This window comes from Mus musculus, chromosome 14, assembly GCF_000001635.26.
Source record: "Mus musculus strain C57BL/6J chromosome 14, GRCm38.p6 C57BL/6J".
NCBI lineage: Eukaryota > Metazoa > Chordata > Mammalia > Rodentia > Muridae > Mus > Mus musculus.
Window position 1 is genome coordinate 123352019 of NC_000080.6, and position 22918 is coordinate 123374936.

Consider the following 22918-nt stretch of genomic DNA (forward strand, 5'->3'; position numbering starts at 1 on the left):
AACTGGTCCTTGACATCACTACTGACCACTTAGGTAACATTATGATGTAAATATAGTTTCTATGTTACAGAGCAGATTTGAAATGAAATGCAGGATCACCTAATACTCTGACCTTTCCACCCACATCTATAAATAATTTTTGTCTTTTTGTAATCAAAGCTGAATCGTCTTTGAATTGATTAGAACATCTAGGAAAATTAGTCACATATTGACAGAGACTAGAGTGAATGTTATCTATTTAGAAGGTACATTTCATGGTAGCATGTAAAAGGGCATTTACTTTCCAACATCTGTTATGCATAAAGAGGTGACACTAGAATTTTACAATCTCTGGGCTTTCAGCACATCTCACGGGAATAGGGCTCAGAAGTTACAGCTGAAGCCGAGAGGATACTGGTCAAGAGTTACAGCTGAAGATCCTGTCAGGGAAATAATGCTCGGGAGTTATCTCAGAAGAGTCTGTCAGGGGAGCACTGTTCAGGAGTTACAGCCGAAGAGCCTACCAGGGATGGCTTCTGCTCTGACCGCTAGAAACATACAGCCAGGAGCCAAAAGTCAGGCTCAGGATACAGGAGGACCAACAATGGCAAACTCTGGGCAGGGAAGGCAGACACCATTATGCTCAAAGCATGCCTTTCTTGCTTCTTGCAGAAGGCAGCAACTGGAATTCAGTCACTTGTCAATATGCAGTATAATATGCATAGGAGCAGCTGATACCAAAAACACAAACTGCATATTTGGGATGCTATCTATACAATGAACTTGAGTTGACTAAAGCAAATGCAGTGGTCATATGTTCCAGGCTGTCCTTGAGAATGGTATTACAATTAACAGCACAAGTAGTAGGATGTCCTTTGTTTTAACATATAACCTGTAGATTATATGTTAAAACATTACATTTATGTTTTCTGAACATTGTGTTCTGAAAGATGTGTATTTGATATGCTAGATATCTTTATATATATATTTTTAAGCTGTTCTTTTAGTAGCAAATAAAGGTCTGTAGATATCAGTTGTTCTTTAGTCCTCGGCTGCTGTAGTGAAGCTTTATATATTTTCATTAGAAAAGATGTTCTTAGTCTGTGCTAGTCACAAAGAACTCCGAGCTACACTGCTCTTCGGTGACCTCTCCTGGCCTAAAAAGATACTGCTAGTTACCTGAACCAGACCAAACAGAGGTATTTTAAACCGTGTAATTTGAGACCATAAATTGCAAATCACGAGAGTGAATGGACTCAGTTAACAGCTCACATTGAATCTAAGTACATCAAACATGTGGAAAATAGGGAGGGGGTCCAGTCGGATAGAGCTTGCACTGGAAACAAATGATTAGTGGAAAATATTTTGATGTTTTGTTTGCAGTTTTATTTGCAAACCTAATGCATTCGAATCACAAAGTGGCAATTCCTTGACTGAATTAGTGAACAAAAACAATTACAAAAAATTAATTTAAGCGTTAAGGTAAAACATTTTTTTCAACATCTTAAACTTCTGATTTCAAAGATAAGCCCATATTTTGAGAATTCTTGACTATCTTGGGTTAGATCTTAGGTTCAGCCCCCAGTAAGACACACACACACACACACACACACACACAAACACACACAAACACACACACACACAGACAGACAGACAGACAGAGACACAGAGATACATACAGAGAGACACTGCAGAGAGAGACAAAGAGGTTGACCTATCTTCTCTAAATTGCCCACTTTAGCACAGAAATCAAAAGCCATGAAATTCAACTCAATTTCTGCAGTTAATGTAATCTGGATTGCAACAACCCAGCAATGTATGAGCAACTCTTGCTGATTCTTAGAAAGGTCTTTTAGTCAGAGTGGGTCACTTCTCCTTCAGTTCCTGGTCATGTGGGCTTTGCTGAGGGCAAAGGGCAGATTGGTTCACAGGGTCTTCTGCCTTCTGTTTCCCACGTGAGTCAGTAGTTGATCCAGTAATGTTCCAGTTTGATCTCTCTGGCAAGGCCATCTTTGCTGTCATGCTCTGTCACCAAAGCATTGATGTTCATTGTACTGACTTATCTCACTTGCAAAATTGTCATTTCTTTCCATTTCATTGAAATGATACTTTAATAGGGAGTTGTCCCTGGTTGTTTTACCAGTAGAGTGCCGAGGGAAAACAGTCAAGGTAAGTTCATGATTCTGAATCTTTTTGTGCCTGTTTTTAATAGTTAATGGCTTTGTACAATCCTTTAAAAGTGACTAATTAATTAAAGAATCACTATGAGTTCAAGGTTAAAATATATTTGATGATTTTAGTTCATTACAATTGCTGTTTTTAATTTGTCATCTATTCCTTGATAATTTAATGCAGTATATTTTGATTGCATTCTTTCCTTCCTCCAACTTCTCCCAGATTCCCTTCTTCCTCCCTACCCATCAACTCTATGGTCTTCCTCTCATCATAGGTCAAGTGATCAACTGCCTATTGGCCCATCAGCTCTTTTGACAAGATGCTAGTAGCTATTGGCACAGCTTCTTGGCTCTCAGCAATGGCAAGATGCTCTACAATTATGTGCACTTCCTATTCAAAATCAATAATAATCTCTCCTAGTATTCCTGATATATTTGTTGAGGAAAAAATTTCAAGCATATAATCTAGATTTCAGAATTGTTTATTGCTGCCCAGTTGCTTGCCATTTGGGAACTTCGCCTGGGCTGACTCCAATAATTTCAATTTAGATTCAAGACATAGAAATCTTTCTTACTTCTTCTGTATGGCATCTATATATTTTTTCTTTTGATTTCAAGACTTGATTTTCCAAGTTAACAAGGGATGAAATAATTCAGCTATCTCATAATTACTCACTAGTTGTATTTCATAGTTCACGATAATCTTAGAACAGTGATGGATCCACAGACTTGCAGCCAAGATGACTAGACATTGAAAGAGCAGTCTCTGTATTCTGCTTCCTGTCTGTCCCATACCATCCCAGCACATGGCTGTGGTATATTTCTTTAGTTGCTACCTCATGTTGTCGCAACTCTTCCTTATGTGCTCTCCCACTGCCTCTTGGTACTTCCATTACTATATGAATCACTTTTGCTGGTGATGTGTCTGCCAGAAGTGTTGCTGGTAATGTGTTTTCAGAAGTTTCTTTGAGACAAGCTCCTGGGAATACTATTAAATAGTGCTTTGTGTGTACAATGCCATCTTGATAACAGGTTTCTGCCTCTTTAATCAAGAAATTTAGATTTCCCAGGTATAAAAAACAAAAACAAAAACGAAAAAAAGCCTGTCTCCCACAGTCTTTCCTGGCAATCCTATGTGGTACCCCAGTTCCTTTTGATCAAAAGGATTGTGCTGAAATGTCTGATGATGACCTGATGCTCGTTAATTTAAAAGTCACTTGCTGCTTGAGGAGACAAAGACCAAAGCACTTTTAAAGTGTAAAGTCTCATAACATGTGGCATAGATTGTATTTCTGGTTCTTCCTGGGCTATATTTCCAGAGACACAGCATTTGCTTCTATATTTGTTTCAAATATGCTGTTTTACAATTCTGTCACTTGCTCTAGTATCTTGCTGTGGCATTCTCCACTATAAATCCCCAGGATAATAATAGGGAGCTTATTTTTTATTTCTTTTTTATTTTAAAAGGTTTCCCCAGGGGCCAAAGAGATGGCTCAACAGGTAAATTGTTTGCTATACAAGCAATGAAGACTGGATTTCAGAATACCAGTACCACATAAAAGTCAGGACAGTGTGACAGACAGTTTGCTACCCTACCCCTCCAGAGGCAGAGATGCTAGATAAACCAGTGAGCTCTAAGCTAGATAAACCAGTGAGCTCTAAGCTAGATGATAAACCAGTGAGCTCTAAGCTAGATGATAAACCAGTGAGCTCTAAGCTAGATGATAAACCAGTGAGCTCTAAGCTAGATAAACCAGTGAGCTCTAAGCTAGATGATAAACCAGTGAGCTCTAAGCTAGATAAACCAGTGAGCTCTAAGTTTTGAGAAACTCTGTCTCAAAATGTAAGGTGAAAGATGTTCAAAGCAAGACACCTAGCATTAACCTTCGGCCTCCACTCACATGTGCACACACATGCATGTGCAAATGCACACATATGCAATCATGCACACAGCCCATCACACACACACAGAGAAGAAAAATTTAAGAAGGTTTAATCATGATCTATTGATTTAATTATTTTATATTATTGCTTTTACTTATCCTTTCCTGGGTTCAGCACCTCACCCCTGACTTCTTTTTAAATTTACTTATGTGGCTATGTTAATCTTATGTGGGTTTTAATGTCTTTTAACCCATTTTGCCCCAGGTACAAGTATGTATGGATATGGATTCATGGCATGCTCTCTGCTCAGTACTTTTTCTTATGTCTTATATAGGATGTTTGATTTTGATGATTAGATCTTGTTCATTCCTATGCAGTACCACGTTCACCAAACAGTTCAGTGTGTCTCCACACCAGAGCTTCCATTTCTGCTGCTGCTGCTTCAGTGTAGCGGTCAAACACGGACCCTTTCTTCTTGGCATTTCCTGTACCCTATCCCTTATCTGCCCTTCTTTTCTCCCTCTAGTGTGCTTGGATCTGTTTTCCTTATCACTCCTGCCCTGGACTGTCTCTTTTTCATTCAGTTTCTGTGCCTTTTTTTTTTTTTTAGAGAGCACTGGAGGGTATGCTCCTTTCCCATAAACACTGATGCTCTGAGGTTGACTTGGTTTTGGTTCTAAAAGATGTCAATAACATGGGAGTCACGAGGCTGTTGGTCTATCTCCACCCACTTTTGTTTGCTTGTTTCTGTTTTGAAGCATAGTCTCCTATATCCTAGGCTGGCTTCCACCTGCCCATGGAGCTGCAGATGGCCTTGAACTCTTCCTGACCTTGAGTTCTGGGATTATAGACATGTACCCACCATCCCAGCCTTTCAGTCCTGTTATTTAAGGTCTGTGGATTACCTAGTTCCTTAAAAAATGTGTTATGATATGCTGCTTTTCAAATTTTTATTTTCTGTACATGTGTGGTTGTCTGTATTATGTGTGCAGGTGCCTGTGGATGCCAGAAGAGAGTTCCATTCCCCTGGAGTTGCAGTAACATGGGGTTGTAGCCACCAGATTTGGGTTCTGAGAACCAAACACAGATCCTCAAAAGAGTAGCAAGTACTCTTAACTGCAAAACTCTTTCTGTCACAGGATTTTATTTTTTAAGTCTAGGTGTTCTGTTTTGTTCCTGTGACACTTCACAAAAATTCAGATATTCAGTGGACCCATTTATTATCCTTCCAGAAGATATTTATCACTTTTACTATTCTTTTACTTATAACTTATTGATTCTTTCAGACTTGTTTGAGTAATATTCACTTTAATTTTTATTATTACTTTTGCTACCTTTGCCTTTTCTTGGGTAATGTATTTTCAGAGTAAATTATTGAGTTGAATGTTTGGAAGGTTAATATAAATCTTTATTACTTTACTAGATATGTATCCAAAACTACAGTTTTCTTGCTTAAAATTCTCCTAATAAGTACTGTCTCATGAATATCAATTAATAATATCTTAAATCATAGGTAGCAGAGAGTTGAAGCTGACTCTTTCAAAGTATCAAGCCTGGTTGAGAAAGAAAAATAAAAGCAAAGTCATAATGTATAAGAAGCAATGAAGACTGACTTTATTGTTTACCTCACAGACTTAATTAATTTTATGCTCATAAACTTAACACCTCACATGAATAAAAGTTTTCCTCAAATAAAAGGTCAAAAGATCCATTAGTTGTCTACCTTGAGCTTGATATATTATGCCAGTTACTTTCCAATTGTAGATATTTACCATTTCAATTGTTTTCATTCACAAAGAATTATTTTCATTCACAATGAATTTTCAACATCTATCCAGGGATCCATCCCATAATCAGCCTCCAAACGATGACACCATTGCATACACTAGCAAGCGTTGGCTGAAAGGACCCTGATATAGCTGTCTCTTGTGAGACTAGGCCAGGGCCTAGCAAACACATAAGTAGATGCTCACAGTTAGCTATTGGATGGAGCACAGGGCCCCCAATGGAGGAGCTAGAGAAAGTATCCAAGGAGCTAAAGACATCTGCAACCCTGTAGGTGCAACAACATTATGAACTAACCAGTACCCCAGAGCTCTTGACTCTAGTTGCATATGTATCAAAAGATGGCCTAGTCTGCCATCACTGGAAAGAGAGGCCCATTGGACACGCAAACTTTATATGCCCCAGTACAGGGGAATGCCAGGGCCAAAAAATGGGAATGGGTGGGTAGGGAAGTGGGGGGGAGGGTATGGGGGACTTTTGGGATAGCATTTAAATGTAATTGAGGAAAATACATAATAATAAAAAATATTTTAAAAAATCTATCATCTATCTATCTATCTATCTATCTATCTATCTATCTATCTATTCTTTCCCTTTTGAAATTGGTATTCATGTTACTGTTTTTTTCATACAATTTATTTTGATCATATTCATTTTTCTACCCCAATCCCTTTTAAAATATTCCCCATCTATCTACCCATACAATGCACAATCTGTTTCTCTCAAAAAAAACAAAAAACAAAAAACAAACAAAACTCAAAGTGTAAAACAAATGAACCAACCAACCAACCAACCAACCAACTAACCAATCAACCAACCAACCAACCAACCAACCAACCAACCAAGCAACAAAATAAGTTAATAAAATGAAGGCCAAAACACACACACACACACACACACACACACATACACACACAGGCACACAGGCACAGACACACACACACTTTTTGTTGACCAACTACTCAGAGTCATGGGGCCTGCCCTGGAGTGTGGTTGATATATCTATCCAGAGATTCTCCACTGAAGAAAACTGATTTTCCACAATTCTAAGTAACTCTAGTTAGGTGTAGGACTTTGTGTCTGTTTCTGTCTGGTTTGATATAAAATATCAAATATATAAAAATATATAAAGCTTTACTTGAAATTTAATTCTAATGGATAAGAATTAGTATTTTCTTTTTAAATAAGAAATATGTGAATAATAAAATCTAGGTTGTTTGCTATCATGAACAATGCATGTTTTACAATTGTCATTAGAACTCTGAATAGCACAGATGTAGGGTTCAAATATTTTCAGAACATTTTGACATCTTTGTAAATGTCCCTAGACAATAAAACAAGCTTTCTAAACTATGCTGAAAAACAAAACAAAACAAATAAATCAAAAAACACGTAAAACCCCTTATCTTTCTGCTCTTTGTAAAAGATGAGGTTTTCACATCTATGACAAATTTTAACTTGTCCAAAATCTTACTGCAAAACCTAAGAGCCAATTATTGTGTTTATTCTACATTTGTAACAAGAGATTAAAATAAGAACCTTGAAACACTCAGAAGGATCTACAGATTTTCTTATTCATCAAAACTGTCATGATCATACAGATACACCTTGCATTTACTGATATCACCAAATCAAGGCTCCATCATAGTTTTCAATAAATCAGAAGATTAATTAAATCAATCAAGTCACCTGGCAACACCCATATTAGGGAATGTTTGATATCTCTGTTGCAATGAAGAGGCCTAAAGAATCAATGGTCACTTTACTCTTGGGATCAATTGATTCCAGAATGAAAGAACTGGTATTTACTTCAGAAGGAAACTCCACAAATAACTAACTTAATGACTAAATTTTTTTATTTGAAGTGTTAACAATAAATCCATTTCTTATATGGAAAATCTGGATATCTGTATGTTTTTTTTTTATTTTGAAGGTATTCACAGATCAGTAAGAAATGAGAAAGTGGGTACATGAACATCTGACCATGAAACAGAACCATGGTCTGATGAATAGGCCTTGATGAGCATCGCTTCTGCAGGGAAGGCATGGTGCAATTATTGTAATGAGGCACTCTATTGAATGGCTCCCACATAAAACATAGTAATTGGAAATAAGCAATTATTTAAAATTACATAGGTGGAAGGTGGTGCCTCATTTGACTAGATTTAAATTTATCATGCACCCATGAGCTGCAAATTAATATTGGAGCTAGTATGACAGATCCTGTGTACAGTGAGAGGTTTCTCTAAAGCAAACTTTTTATGGAGTTGACATTATGCTTAGAAAGAGAGAATTGTAAAAGGTGACTAATGTAGGTGTCTGTAAGACTAAAATAGTCATGTTACAATGCATGTAAAGGTGAATTCCATTATAATGTCACATTATGAAGCTTTGGGATGAGTCTTAGAATGTGGAAAGGGAGAGGTCAAGGAATTTGTTCTTATTTTCATATCACAGAAATAAAAATATGTATTTCTCTCATGCACACACATAGACACACACACAGAGAGAGAGAGAGAGAGACAGAGAGACAGAGAGAGACAGAGACAGAGAGACACAGAGAGAGTCACAGAGAGACACAGAGAGAGTCATAGAGAGAGACACAGAGACACAGAGAGAGACACAGAGAGAGACACAGAGAGAGACACAGAGAGAGTCATAGAGAGAGACACAGAGAGAGACACAGAGAGAGTCATAGAGAGACACAGAGAGAGACACAGAGAGAGTCACAGAGAGAGACACAGAGAGAGACACAGAGAGAGACACAGAGAGAGACACAGAGAGAGACACAGAGAGAGACACAGAGAGAGACACAGAGAGAGACACAGAGAGAGTCATAGAGAGAGACACAGAGAGAGACACAGAGAGAGACACAGAGAGAGTCATAGAGAGAGACACAGAGAGAGACACAGAGAGAGTCACAGAGAGAGACACAGAGAAAGACACAGAGAGAGTCATAGAGAGAGACACAGAGAGAGACACAGAGAGAGACACAGAGAGAGTCATAGAGAGAGACACAGAGAGAGACACAGAGAGAGACACAGAGAGAGACACAGAGAGAGACAGAGAGAGACACAGAGAGAGACACAGAAAGAGTCAGAGAGAGAGACACAGAGAGAGACACAGAGAGAGACACAGAGAGAGACACAGAGAGAGACACAGAGAGAGACACAGAGAGAGACACAGAGAAAGACAGATCAAAGAGTCACTCTTACCTAGGAATTTAGGATGTTCCATGTAAGTTGGTTCCCATTCTGTGTAAAACTGTTTTATTTTTTGTGAGTTTCCTGTAAGTTGTAAAAGATAGAACAATAGATTCTACATCTACATTCAATGTGAATAGCTGCTGTTTGAAACGCATTTGCATGTGGGTTTTGTCTTTGAGTTTGTTTATATAATGGATTACATTGATGGATTTCTGTATATTAAACCATCACTGCATCCCTGGAATGAAACCTACTTGGTCAGGATGGATGATTGTTTTGATGTGTTCTTGGATTTGGTTAGCGAGAATTTTATTGAATATTTTTGCATCAATATTCATAAGGGAAATTGGTTTGAAGTTCTCTATCTTTTGTTGGGTCTTTCTGTGGTTTAGGTATCAGAGTAATTGTGGCTTCATAGAATGAATTGGGTAGAGTACCTTCCGTTTCTATTTTGTGGAATAGTTTGTGAAGAACTGGGATTAGATCTTCTTTGAAGGTCTGATAGAACTCTGCACTAAACCCATTTGGTCCTGCCTGGGCTTTTTTTGGCTGGGAGACTATTAATGACTGCTTCTATTTCTTTAGGGGATATAGGACTATTTAGATCATTAACCTTATTCTGATTTAACTTTGTTACCTGGTATCTGTCTAGAAATTTGTCCATTTCATCCAGGTTTTCCAGTTTTGTTGAGTATAGCCTTTTGTAGAAGACTCTGATGGTGTTTTAGATTTCATCAGGATCTGTTGTTATGTTTCCCCTTTAATTTCTGATTTTGTTAATTAGGATGCTGACCTTGTGCCCTCTAGTAAGTCTGGCTAAGGGTTTATCTATCTTGTTGATTTTCTCAAAAAACCAGCTCCTCATTTGGTTGATTCTTTGAATAGTTCTTCTTGTTTCCACTTGGTGAATTTCAACCTTGAGTTTGATTATTTCCTACCGTCTACTCCTCTTGGGTGAATTTGCTTCCTTTTGTTCTAGAGCTTTTAGGTGTGTTGTCAAGCTGCTAGCATGTGCTCTCTCTAGTTTCTTTTTAGAGGCACTCAGAGCTATGAGTTTCCCTCTTCGAAATGCTTTCATTGTGTCTCATAGGTTTGGGTATGTTGTGGCTTCATTTTCATTAAACTCTAAAAAGTCTTTAATTTCTTTCTTTATTCCTTCCTTGACCAAGGTATCAATGAGAAGAATGTTGTTCAGTTTCCCTGTGAATGTTGGCTTTCTATTAATTATGTTGTTATTGAAGATCAGCCTTAGTCCATGGTGATCTGATAGGATGCATGGGACAATTTCAATATTTTTGTATCTGTTGAGGCCTGTTTTGTGACCAATTATATGGTCAATTTTGGAGAAGGTACCATGAGGTGCTGAGAAGAAGGTATATCCTTTTGTTTTAGGATAAAATGTTCTGTAGATATCTGTTCAATCCATTTGTTTCATAACTTCTGTTATATCCAGAAGATGTTCCAACCGGTAAGAAGGACACGTGTTCCACTATGTTCATAGCAGCCTTATTTATAATAGCCAGAAGCTGGAAAGAACCCAGATGCCCCTCAACAGAGGAATGAATACAGAAAATGTGGTACATTTACACAATGGAGTACTACTCAGCTATTAAAAAGAATGAATTTATGGAATTCTTAGGCAAATGGATGGACCTGGAGAGCATCATCCTGAGTGAGGTAACCCAATCACAAAAGAACTCACATGATATGTACTCACTGATAAGTGGATATTAGCCCAGAAACTTAGAATACCCAAGATATAAGATATAATTTATAAAACACATGAAACTCAAGAAGAATGAAGACCAAAGTGTGGACATTTTGCCCTGAAGGAGTTACAGAGACAAAGTTTGGAGCTGAGACGAAAGGATGGATCATCTAGAGACTGCCATACCCGGGGATCCATCCCATAATCAGCCTCCAAATGCTGACACCATTGCATACACTAGCAAGATTTTGCTGAAAGAACCCTGATATAGATGTCTCTTGTGAGGCTATTCTTGGGCCTAGCAAACACAGAAGTGGATGCTCACAGTCAGCTATTGGATGGAACACAGCGCCTCCAATGGAGGATCTAGAGAAAGTACCCAAGGAGCTAAAGGGATCTGCAACCCTATAGGTGGAACAACAATATGAACTAACCAGTACCCCACCGGAGCTCGTGTCTCTAGCTGCATATGTATCAGAAGATGGCCTAGTAGGCCATCAGTGGAAAGAGAGGCCCATTGGTCTTGCAAACTTTATATGCCTAAGTACAGGGGAACGCCAGGGCCAAGAAGTGGGAGTTGGGGGGGGGGGGCGACAGTGTGGGGAGGGCATGGGGACTTTTGGGATAGCATTGGAAATGTAAATGAAGAAAATACCTAATTTAAAAAAAAGGAAAAAATGCATTTTCAGAATGAATTAACATCACACTAAAAGATTACTTTTGTTCTCTAAGCCTTCTTGGGTTTACATTTTCTTACATAATTAGTTTTTGAAACAACTGTAAATTAGGTAAATATTATGAAGAACTGATTATTTGGAAGTGAGTCATGTCAATGGACTCATGAGCATATCTTACAAAGCTGGGAACTAAATGACTGGAAAGTTAATTGACTTGAATTTTATGACAGTGCTTTCATCACTCAAGCATGGCTGAAGGTCACCACAGGTTTGGCCAAATCAACACCTAATACCTTGTCTGCAACTATATAGCAGTGACTTGTTATGGAGAACATGAAGCAGCTTGACTCACTGAAACAAGCATAAATGTTTAATACATGCTGCAAACTTGAAAACCACAAATACATACTGGATGGTGGAGGGGTGGAGAGATGGCAAAGGTGTTAAGAGTACTGGCATTTGCAAGTAAAACTGTTAAGGCAAAAGGGTGTATTGTGTGATGACACACTATAGCTTCTATGGTGAGATTTTTTGTTTTTGTTTTTGAGGGCTGGGGTTGGAGGTTGCAAGACCAAAGAGCAGATATGGAGCAACAGGGAGATAGTGGGTTTTGCGGTGCATGATATGAAATTCACAAAGAATCAATAAAAAGTTCAAAAACAAAAAAACAAGGATGCTTTTCCCAAGGACCCTGGTTCAATCCCCTGCACACTCATGGCATTTCACAACCATCTGTAACTCTAGTCCCAGGGATACAACTTCTTCTGGCCTCTATGAGCACTGCACACATACGTTTCAACAACATGTAGGCAGGTAAAAACACTTCTACACTTAAAGTAAAAACAAAACAAAGAACCCAAATATGTTCTAGGAAGATTTGAACTGCAGATGTCAAGACAAAAATGACTCCACATCTATATCTGAGACTAGAGACACAGATGAGTGACTTTGATTCTATTCATATCATTTTTTTGGTAATTTAAATCCAGAGTCTAAGCAGTCCTGGGATCATAGGCTTTAACTGCATTTGAACTTCACATGAAATGCCATGAATGTGACCAGTATCAACTTATTAGTTGCAACCTGTAAGTAAAACTGCATTCAAAGGAGGAAAAGAAAAGAAGCTTGAAATATCAGGACAATACATATTTTAGCAGCAGCCTTACATGTTTGATGCCTATTTTACATGTGACAGTGCCTTTTGATTATATCAATCCAGTACTCATTGTTCTAATTCCTCTGGACCCCTCTCTCCTTCTCCCAACTTCATGTGCCCTTCTTTCTTTTTTTTTAAATATACATAATGTACCGAGTTCAAGTAGTGTTGTTCATGTCCTCATGGTATAGGGCTGCCCACTGGAGCATGAACAACCTACCAGCAGCCACATTTCTCAAAACAAACAAACAAACAAACAAACAAACAAACAAACAAACAGACAAACACATACTAACTCTCCCCAAATAGTGGACAACTGCCTGTAGCTTCTTTTTGAACTTTCATGAACATACATCCAAGGAATATAAACAGATTGCATATAACCTCCAAGTGAATAAATACAGTTTTCCAAGAATATTGGTTAGGAATCTTCTCTCTTACTAGTTGATGACAGTAAACCACTTTCCCACTGCCTGCAGAGCACTCTTGGTATATAATGATCCTCAAAGCAGAGCTATTATATAGAAGAATGTGCACCCAAACACAGCCACCTCTTTGAGCTTAACAATTTACAAAGAACAATAAAAATGAGAAAAAGGTGATTTGCTTTTTATATTGTATATCTTTTTGTTTTTGTTTCATTACTATGTCTAAGTGGTCAATTCATTACCTACAGAGGCAATTTTAAGCTATTAGAGACCTGCATATGATTATTTTATTTGGTGTTGTGAATACCAGCCCCTGTCCTCTCTCTTGAACCACCCTGTCTGGTTTCCTTAAGATACAGCACATACTTGGGTGTTAGCATCCTATTATCTCTTCCTTCTCTCTTGGAGATAGATCTTTAAATAGCTTTTTGTTTGTTTGTTTATTTTTTTAGAGCTGCCAGGCTATTGCTTGGTAAAAATATTTCAGAAGATCAACATTCCTAAAGACCAAAGCAGCTTGCTCCCACCCCTCTGCCTCTATTATTGATTGACTGAATGAATGAATGAGTAACTGTTCACTCTGGAAATTATAGATCAGGTTGGATAACTTGCTACATATAGAGTTAGTAGAACAAATCATATGATAGTCTATAATCATGCAGAAAATTGCAGAAACGCTTCATGCCAATCAACAGACTGTCAAGAAAATATCTTCCAGAACCCTTTAATTCATTCCATGAGAAGAATGTAAGGGTAAGCAGTGGAGGCATCAATGGCGTTATCTACAGAACTCAAACTAAAAATCATATTAAAGACAGTGTATGAAGAAGGAAATAAGTCAGCAGATAACACATTGAGCTAAACTATACTGTCACACTGGAAAGTTAAGTCTGTTTTAATAAGGTCATCATTTGTTTTGATTCTGAGACCAGGTTCTACTACATGGCCTAAGCTGGTCTTTTTATTATTGGTTATTTTATTTATTTACATTTCAAATGTTATCCCTCCCTCCAAGTTTGCCCTCCACAAACCTCCTATCCCCTCCCCCCGACCCCACTGCTTCTATGAGGGTGCTGTCCCACCCACCCACCCACCCTCCCACTCCTGCCTCAGAGCCCTACCATTTCCCTATGCTGGGTTATTGAGAATCCATAGGACCAAGGGGTTCCCCTCCCATTGATGCCAGATAAGGTAATCCTCGTACATATGCAGCTGGAACCATGGGGTCCTGCTAGGTATACTCTTTGGTTGGTGGTTTAGTCCCTGGAAGCCTTGGGGGCAGGGGGTCTGGTTGGTTGATATTGGTGTTCTTCTTAGGAGGTTGCAAACCCCTGCAGCTCCTTCAGTCCTTCCCCTAACTCCTCCATTGGGGTCCCCCATACTCAGTCTGATAGTTGGCTAGGCTAGTCTTGAATCCTCCTGCCATAGCCTACCAAGTAAGTGATTAGAGATGTGTTCCACTGTTAAGTCAATCTGTCTCAACTGCCAGCCCCTCTGCTGAGCCTTCTGTCAGAGTCTGGTTGGTCTTCAATCAATCACCATTCTTATCTGGCTGAAAGGCTATACTGGGCATGATGACATCCTTCTAACATATATGACCATATTGAAGTATCCTAAGAAACATGGGAAAAGAGATTAACTCTGTGCTCCAGATAAGGACTGGGACTCAAGGTATTTACTGCTCTCTGCCCTGCTCTGCTCAGCGCCAGCAAACACACAGTCTTTCTGTAGACCCCTATTTGTCAGAAATCCCTTTCTCTCATTTTCAACTGTGCTGGAAAGAGAATGCAAGGGACCCTGTCTGTTGCATGTTTGATCCCACAAAGGTCAGAAGAAGACATTATATGTGGAATTACATACAGATGGTTGTGAGTCTCCATTGGGTACTGGGAACTGAAACGGGGGTGGGGGGTGGGGGTCCTCTACAAGACAAGCACATGTTCTAGATGACTGAGCTTTCTCTTTAGCTCTGCTTCTCAAAATAGCTTTTTAATTTAACTTCTTTGTGTTTCTTCCTAGTGTTATCAGTTTCTAAAGTGCGTATCTTGCTTTCTTTTGAATTCCCAAATCCAGAGGAATGGAAGATAAATAAACAGCAGATGCTCCTCACATTTTTGTAGAATTACTGAATGAACATGGAAGACTTGTAGAAATGGAAAATATAAACAAAACATAAAAATTAAAGCTTATTATTATTTTATTATTATTTTGTACTTGAGATATTGCTGTTGGGCTCTGCAAAGCTCACTTATATGTCTAGATCATGGCAGATTCTGACTCAGAGAGTGGCATACTAGCCAAGAGCAAGGTGACACAGACTGAAGAGATCATGGCAGCAGGTTGAGTGAACTGGTTGTATCACTGGGTTGCTAGGAAGTCAAGTTCACATCTGTGTTATCAGGAAGCACTTTGCATAGGAAACTCAGGCTTCCATCTCAATAATATGAAGAAATATGAGTAGACACCTGTATGATTAAAATATTAATGATGGACCACTTCCCTTCCCTTTCTGCTTCCAAGAAGTCTTCACCATGGAAACACACAAGTTTCTGTGTCTCAGATTGCCCTAGACAAAGACTCTAAAACAGAGATGAGAAATCCTAAGTATTTATAAACAGCTCCAGAAACAGATGGAAGATGCTGCTGCACACAGTGGATCTAGAAAGGAAGAAGTCTAATTTCCTACCACTAAAATAGGGCCAAAAGTTGAAGGCTAGTTACATGGTAACCTGATTAATTTTTTTCAATATGGTATAAACCTAGATACACCTAGGAAGAAGGAACTTCAGTCGAAGAGTTGCTTCCATCAAATTGGCCTGTGAACATGGATGGCTGTGAGGCATTTTCTCGATTATAATCGACGTAGGAGGCTCCTGCTCACTGTGGATAGTGCCACTCTTGCGGGGTGTGAGCCCAGGCAATGTAAAAAAAGCTATCCAGAGGGAACAAGACAGTAAGCAGTTTTCTTCCCCAGTTGAAGTTCCTGCCTTGAGTTCCTACCCTCCTTGCTGGATTATAACCTATCAGATGAAATAAGCCCCTTACTCCTCACTTTGTTTTCGGTAATGGTGTTTACCACAGCAACAGAAAACAAATTAGGACACATGGTAACACAGGTAGTGCTCACTCCTAGGATCAGCTGATGAGACCTGGAGGTAGATATGCATTCTACTTCGCAGCTTTAGCTCAGGTTAGAATAAATATCATGAGAGAACCCTCCCAACTATAGTTTTTCTGTGTAAGGTCTACCAGATGGAGATGAGATGAAGAGAAACACATGGCTATCTATAATGGTCTTGTTTAACAGACAAGATGGGTCTTAATCAACTCTAGAGGCTGGGGGATAACTGTCACCTTCAAAATCTTGGTCCAAGATAAATAATATGGATGGCACCCAGGGTTCAATGGCTCTGGTAAGCTAAAGAGCAGCCACACTCACAAAATGTTATGAAGAAAACAAGAAGTAGCATTTTAAGCTCTGATAGTCTAAACTAAATAGTAGATGGTGGAGCAGCTTGGGTAAACAGAGACTCCCCTCTGCTACACCCCTCCCTGACACCTGCCAACATGCTTGTTTCCTTTCCTCAACAAATGATGGGCATCCTACCCAGGAATTGTGAAAACTTCATATTCTCTTTTAAGGAAGAGGTTGATTTGCAGTTTTCTGTGGGAAAGTGTTCCTAATGATTAGAAAGTATGTCCTGGTTTTGTCACACTGGGTATTTGGGGGACATCAGCTTTTTTTTTTTTTTTGTCTTTCTCTTGGATGCAGGTAGTCATAACCCTAGCATAGTCAGGGTGAGGAGAAGGCCACTTCACCTCTGGCTTATAGTCAAGTTTGGAAACATAATGAAACAAATTCAATACACTAAGACAAAACCAATCTGCTTTCTAGAAATGCAAAATGTAACTGCAGACTGTCCTGGACTAGGTTACCGTTTCTCCAAACATTTTTCCTGTGTCTACTTGGGCTGTTGTTTCTTTACCTGTTTATGGTACTGACTGGGAAGTATAGATACCATAGGGTCTTATTTCAAGCAAGCAAAATCAAGAACCAACTAAAAGAAGTTAAAAGTACCACACATATGGCATAATCTCTCACTACACAAATGAAAGCAAATATGGTATCATCTAAAGTCAATTTTGTGACCACAAAAAAAAAAAAAACCAGGTAGGGGGAAAACAAAATATTAATGCCAAGGACAAAAGTAGAGACAGTAATTGACAGGGAGAAAGGCAGTCCTAAAATGGATATGCCACACTTAAACAAGTCATAGGTGGAATGTCCTTGTGTAAGTGTCTTATTTTGAAAAATCTCCCTTCCCAGTTGGTGAAATTTTGATGAGAAAGGACAGAGAAGGTATATACTAATAAAATTTTTGAGCCCCAAGAATGCAGACAACATCTCACAGGCTTTCCCCAAAGAAAATGAAATCTAACCAACCAGATACAAACCTAATTATTTTCAACTGACAAAAAATAAATGAATGAAAAAAAAAAGAGAAGACATTAGCAACAGAGTGTTCTCTACAAGAATGAGGAATGAGATCTGAGAATGGTGAAGAGAAAATAAATGAGGGAAAGTTCTTTAAAATGAAGAGACATAGCACAAAGGCAATAATCATTGACATAACCTAGGGCAAGATGACTAAGACAGAGGACACAATACATATCAGCTCTGTGGGGTAGAGGAGGGTCAGGAGAGCCTGGACAGGAGCAAGTTGGCATTCGAGTTTTTAACATAATAGAAATATGAATTACATCACAAACAATATGTACATATATACACATACACCTATCTATTTATTATTTTCTTCTCTATTCCCTACAGACTTAGGAATTGAGGACTCTAAATAATTGTGCCACATTTTTCTCTAACATGTGCTTTAGAGGGGTTTGGTGATGGAGACAGTGGTTCTTACTTTTTGATCAATGTATTTGTTGTCTTCAGCTGTGGGCTTCTTGGGGTTGTCACATGATGAGGAAGAGGTAGAGGGGAGGATTCTGAAGAGACAGCAGGTGTCCTGTTGCTGGCGGTCAATGAACTGCTTCATGAAGCTTTCCCTTTGTGAATGAAGCACACAGATCAGGGTTACTCAGGAAGTAGAATGGGAGGTGGCATTTCAGAGACAATGAAGCAGTGCAGAAGATCACAAAAATAAAGATGTGTCATACCAAGGGCGATGGTTGGATTTAATTATCAAATTATTTAACTTAGGGAAAAAGCTTCCTGAATCCTTGCAAACTCCTGTTTAAAGACATAATGTCCCTGAAATAGCTTAAAAGCAAGGGTTTCTAATAATTGATGGTGTGATTTGAATCCTACCGTGGTAATGAGATACTTTATTTTCTCCCTACTACTTGAAAGAATTAATTCATCTTTTCAAACTTCTATTCATCATAAAAGTCCTTGAGAGATAATTTTACATTTAAAGACTCAAAAGGAAAAGACTTCATCTGATCACCAAAATATGAAAAATTTAAATAACATTAATGCAAGTAAACAAAGAAAGCAACTTAAAATCAGAAAAAGAAATGCTGTCATGTGCAACTTGGCTACAATTTGGTCACCAATAGGCTGCATGCAAATGGTGGCCCCATAAGATTGCATTGTACACCCAGTAATGCAGTAAGCATCACCATCTGCATCAACATATCTGATGTTGATAAAACCATGAAAATGTCCAGAACTCTCTCCAGGCATTAAGTGACATGATCCTCTTTTTCTATTGGAGTTTCAAGTGTTTGGCATTGCACCTAATCTCAACCTTCCCTAATCCCTCACCAAGATGTTTAAAGATAAATAAGTGAATAAATTTTAAAAAAATGGAAAAGTCTATATGATTTCATGATTGTACCTGGAGCCTTTTGAGTTATCATTGGAAGACTTTCCTCCAATTATTAAAAGCAGGAAGTTCCAAGCACCTTAAGAATGCATTTGTTTAGCAGGAAGGCAAAGCTAGTGCAAACTGAATCAGTGTGGGTGTAAATGTTAAGGTTCTTTTAACCAGTGGGAGGCAGATTACACTGTGACCAGATGGCCATATAAGCCAATGCTGCTGTAACAAAGACACCTTCCAGAGCTGCCTGCCTGATGTATTTAGAGATAAAGTGCTCACATCGAAGTCTGTCCTCTTTCCCTCTGAGCAAAGTTCACCTTGTCTATGCCTAGGAGGTCTAATGACTGAAAAGTCCACCTTGTCTATACCTAGGAGGTCTCATGACCAAAAAGTCTTCAGATGGAGGCGGGGACACAAGCTTGTGTCTCACTTGCTTCTTCTCTGAAGGGATGACTCATGGAACTCAAAGGCTTTGTACCACAAAGGCAGGGAGAAGAACAGGAGATAACAATTTCAAACACAACCCCAAACCTACCCACGTGCCAGTCTGAAAGAAGGCTGAGGTTAACTTAGATGGTAAGCCACGTTGTGAAGAGATACAGTCAACGAAACAATCTGATACCTGATTTTAGGAACTGTAAAATCTGAAGGAAGTTTTGAGATTTTCACCATTTGCGGTCTGTTTGGAAATTTTTCGAAGATTCTCAAGCGCAAAGGGAGTTTTTCTTTGGTGTCCGCGTTCGCTTCACTTTGCTTTAGCTAAAGGGTGGGGTGGGGGAGAAGAAAATTGAATCCCATTGTAATGAACAATTTCAGACTTGGGAGAATAACATGTAATTACACATATCGCCGCTAGATGGAAGAAAAGACCCACCATGCACATCACCCAGCGGTCCCAGAGATTGTTCACTGAGTCCTAAAACTGAGTTCAGGGAAGGACAAAAGTTAAGAACAAACTAAACCAATTTAAAATAAAATTCAAAGGAAGGTTTTTGTTGTTGTTGTTGTTGTTGTACTCTCAATGACAAGTCTCCTTTCACCCCACACACAACATCTTTAGCTTTTACTTACAATTAAACATTTGGATTTATTTTATGCACAGGCAGACTTGCTTATCTCCTTAGCTAACTGAAGGGGATGTATTTACATCTGCACAAATTTGATTTCTTGTAAGCCAAGGTTTATCTGGGGCAGACGTGGAACTAAGAATCAATAACTGGCTTGAATCCAGTCCATGCTTTCTTATCTTCCTCCTTCCAATGCTGGCTTTTCCTGTGACTTCTCTTCACTCTTTACTGCCTCTTAAGACGAACCACTCTGTGTATTGCAGTGAATCTTTCTTCCCTGTTTCCTATCCCTCTCCAAACTATAACACTGGTCTTACTAACTCCAAACGGGTTAAGAGAGCATCAAAGCCTCTTGTGTAATGTGGGCTTTCTTTCTTTCTTTCTTTCTTTCCTTCCTTCCTTCCTTCCTTCCTTCCTTCCTTCCTTCCTTCCTTCCTTCCTTCCTTCCTTCTTTCTTTCTTTCCTTCCTTCCTTCCTTCCTTTCTTTTTTTTTTCCATTTTTTATTAGGTATTTAGCTCATTTACATTTCCAATGCTATACCAAAAGTCACCCATACCCACCCACCCCCACTCCCCTACCCACCCACTCCCCCTTTTTGGCCCTGGCGTTCCCCTGTACTGAGGCATATAAAGTTTGCGTGTCCAATAGGCCTCTCTTTCCAGTGATGGCCGACTAGGCCATCTTTTGATACATATGCAGCTTTCAAATTTCAAAGTTTAGATCAGGAAATTATCAGTCAGTAGAAGCCCAGAAAAATTTTGCTAATCAGAAGGGACGGGTGAGATGATGATGATGATGATGATGATGATGATGATGATGATGATGATGATGATGATGATGATAGTAAAGCTCTAGCATCCAAGGTCACAAAACAAAGAGCACAGAAATCTCCATGGCATGAGAGTAATCTGAAAAGTAACTCTGTACATCAATGAAAGCTTATGAAGAAGTAACTGACTTCTAATGGGCCACTGATACACAACTGGTGAAAATTTGCGAGTGGTAAGTAGGGGCCAGAAGGAAAGAAAAAGCTGCTGACTTATTAAGACCGACCAGAGAGCAAGGCAATCCGTGATAGCAGGCCAGAGACGGATGAGATTGATAGTGTAGGTAGGAGCTTGCTCAATTGCATTTACTGACTCATTTGTTTAGATATTTGTGCTGTCACTTCTAGAACCAATCCAGGGAGCCAGATCCCGTGCAAAATTCTGAGGCTATAAAAATCAAAGGGCGCCTGCCTTTCCCCCCGACCCAGCTCATATCACAACCCACTGGATAGTTGAATAGACAATTACCTAGAAAGATAATGTGACCAATTACCTAGAAAGATAAAGAAAGATAAAGAGATGTGACCAGAGTGCTTGGGAACCCAAGGCAAGAAATGAGAAAAAAATAAACCATGGTATTATTTCTCCCACACTGACAGACCTCCCAGGCTGCAGTGTGTGATTCTTGTCTCCACTTCTTGGGGGCGGGGTCTAAGCTATGTGGACTGAATTGTGTTTTCTGCTAGGGTGAGACACAGTGGTAAAGTGTATGTCAGTCAGAGCATCTCATCAAAATGAGAATCCTGAGATCTCCCTAAAACCATCTCCATCTGTTGACTCCTTTCATCCTCACCAGAACCTGACTGGACCTTCACAAGCCCTGTTAGGGTTCTCTACCTCCATGTTAGCTCCTTATCACCTATTCCTGCATTTTGTGGTTACAAAAATCTCAATCTTAAAACCTATCTGTTGTTACTCCAATACAAAAAAATAAAAATAAAATAAAGAGGTCAAAACCTTCCATTTGGACTCAAAGTCTCATTTCCTTTCTCTCCACCTGTCTAGCTTTAGTTATCTGGGTGTCCACATCACATCCTCTTGAGACCCCCACAAGCATAGCCCTTCATTCCTGCTGCATCCTGTTGCCCCATCTCTACTTCCTTAAACTTCATGAACTTCTACTTGTTCTTGGGATTTTAGGTTCTCGCATAGTTTTTCAGAGGATCTTTTTTTAGGAGCTCACATGATGTTGAGCTGGGACATAGAATGTGGCTGTTCATATGGATCGAGGCAGTGAGAAATCTTCAGTTTCTTGATGTTCAATCTAGTACATGTTTTAACAGTTTTCTAGGCTGCTGCAGCAGTTATCAAAAGACTGGTAGCTCTGTGAATCAGAAGCCATGAACCCCTCCAGCGTCAATGAATTAATTTCTGAATCAAGGCTTCCTGTGAGCGCTGAGGGCTCACTACATCTTGACTTCCTGTGATTCTCTGTAGTGTTGTGGCTCGTTCTTCCAACCTTATTTGAATGTCAAATGCCTTCTTCTCAGTGTTTGTTCTGAATCTCCCTCCATTTCTCCAATAAGGAATGTAAACATCAGATGATCCCTGACACACCTCATCCAGAATGATTAGCCGTTTATTTCTGCAAAAGCCCAATATTCCAGGAATGTCTTGTTCTGAAGCTCAGTAGGTTTGGGGGAAAATTGTTAAATGCACCATTCACATTATCATTGTAAGGAATTTTGTTTCACATAAGATATGTCAAGCACTTTCTCCAAGAGTATGAGGCCTGGGCGGCTGGGAAACTGGTGGGGTTTGTTTCTTCACATTCATCCTGTGTCCTGGGACAGTAGTTAACATGAAGTCAGAGGAAAAAAAAAACTGTTACCAAATAAATGACACTAAGTGGGTGATAGAGAGAGATTCCGTCACAGATTTTGTAGAAACAAAAGAAAGCCTGGTAGAGTGAACAGAAGTATAGACAGTATCTATGTGTTAATTGGGCAGCTAATTTTTTTTTTAGGTAGCATGTAAGAACTCTCCATTTGCAAAATGGAATGAAATTAGATTCTTGCAGCATTTAGCTGATCATGATGTTTGTCACTGAAAAGCTGATGAATGTTTGGACCATGTTTGTCAAGGGCATGATGGTAATATATCAAATTAAAGCTAACCAAGCCCTAGAATACAGTGATCAATACAGTAGACTAATACTATTTTGTAAAATCTCCTTGCTTTCACGT

General features: G+C 39.0%; 1 protein-coding gene across 7 annotated transcripts in view; it reads right to left on the bottom strand.

The window, feature by feature from the left end:
- Positions 1-22918, bottom strand: part of Nalcn (sodium leak channel, non-selective) — a 351653-nt gene that overhangs the window by 76341 nt on the left and 252394 nt on the right. For all 7 annotated transcript variants that reach the window (XM_011245094.3, XM_030247866.1, XM_017316063.2 and 4 more), the window contains 2 exons: positions 19460-19596; positions 17920-18061 (listed from right to left, as the gene is read on the bottom strand). In XM_011245094.3, coding sequence (XP_011243396.1) covers positions 17920-18061; positions 19460-19596 — 279 coding nt within the window. The remainder of the gene's footprint in view (positions 1-17919; positions 18062-19459; positions 19597-22918) is intronic.